The sequence below is a fragment of the Nanorana parkeri genome, unplaced genomic scaffold, assembly GCF_000935625.1.
Source record: "Nanorana parkeri isolate BGI_ZX_2015 unplaced genomic scaffold, ASM93562v1 scaffold3653, whole genome shotgun sequence".
In the NCBI taxonomy this organism is placed as follows: domain Eukaryota; kingdom Metazoa; phylum Chordata; class Amphibia; order Anura; family Dicroglossidae; genus Nanorana; species Nanorana parkeri.
In genome coordinates this window covers 18,682-19,772 of record NW_017309921.1, presented here as the reverse complement: position 1 = coordinate 19,772, position 1,091 = coordinate 18,682, and the positions used below count along the sequence as shown (strand labels likewise).

The window sequence follows — 1,091 nt, the reverse complement described above, 5'->3', positions numbered from 1 at the left end:
CTCTATACAGAGGGAGATTTATAGCTGTGTGTATAATCTGCCCCTAGCCAGCCCGAGACCGGAATAACCAATCACACGGCAGGTTCACCTCGGCGCTGCCAGTCCTGAGCTCAGTTGCTGCCGTCTCTGGTTCTTTCATCTCCTCTAAGCCGGGTGATAAGTATCATCTAAAGGACAATAATTTCTGTGTGTCCCCCACCCCCCAGGGCCCCTGCTCCGGGTAACTGTAGGTCGGAGGCCCCTGCACCGTGTAACTGTAGGTCGGGGGCCCCTGCACCGGGTAACTGTAGGTTGGAGGCCCCTGCACCGGGTAACTGTAGGTCGGGGGCCCCTGCATCGGTTAACTGTAGGTCGGGGGCCCCTGCTCCGGGTAACTGTAGGTCGGGGGCCCCTGCACCGGGTAACTGTAGGTCGGGGGCCCCTGCACCGGGTAACTGTAGGTCGGGGGCCCCTGCATCGGGTAACTGTAGGTTGGAGGCCCCTGCATCGGGTAACTGTAGGTTGGGGGCCCCTGCACCGGGTAACTGTAGGTCGGGGGCCCCTGCATCGGGTAACTGTAGGTGGGGGGCCCCTGCATCGGGTAACTGTAGGTCGGGGGCCCCTGCATCGGGTAACTGTAGGTCGGGGCCCCTGCACTGGGTAACTGTAGGTCGGGGCCCCTGGGTAACTGTAGGTTTCTGTACCTGTAGCACCCGCAGGCTCTCGTTGCCCTCCAGGCCCCTGCAGAGGAGCCGCACTCCCTCGTTGCTGATCCGGTTGCAGCCGACGTCGAGGTGAAGAAGGGAACCGTTGGCTCTCAGAGCCTCTCCCAGCGCCAGGGCCCCCTCGTTGCCGCATCCGTTGTACGACAAGTTCAGCACCTTCAGCATCCCGTTCACCTGTGTCAGAGGAAGAGAAGGGCCCGGTGCTGAGGGGTCGTCTCAGGCAGCAAAAGGGAAGGAACCTACAGCAACCAATCAGAAATGATCTGCGATGTCTCTATTGGTTGCTATGGGTTACCGCAGTCAGCGTGTGTGAACATGGTACCCGCAGGCCGGCGCTCAGGGCGATGGCTCCCTTCATGCGGATGTGATTCCAGCTCAGGTTCAGAT

At 61.0% G+C, this 1,091-nt stretch overlaps 1 protein-coding gene across 1 annotated transcript in view; it reads right to left on the bottom strand.

Annotated features, from left to right (window-relative positions):
* The window catches only part of LRRC74A (leucine rich repeat containing 74A), a 13,864-nt gene that overhangs the window by 6,065 nt on the left and 6,708 nt on the right, over positions 1-1,091 (bottom strand). The window contains exons 6-7 of the mRNA XM_018575219.1: positions 1,027-1,091; positions 684-878 (exon numbers count right to left, since the gene is read on the bottom strand). The exon at positions 1,027-1,091 is cut by the window's right edge and continues 16 nt beyond it. Of these exons, the coding sequence (XP_018430721.1) occupies positions 684-878; positions 1,027-1,091 (260 nt within the window). The remainder of the gene's footprint in view (positions 1-683; positions 879-1,026) is intronic.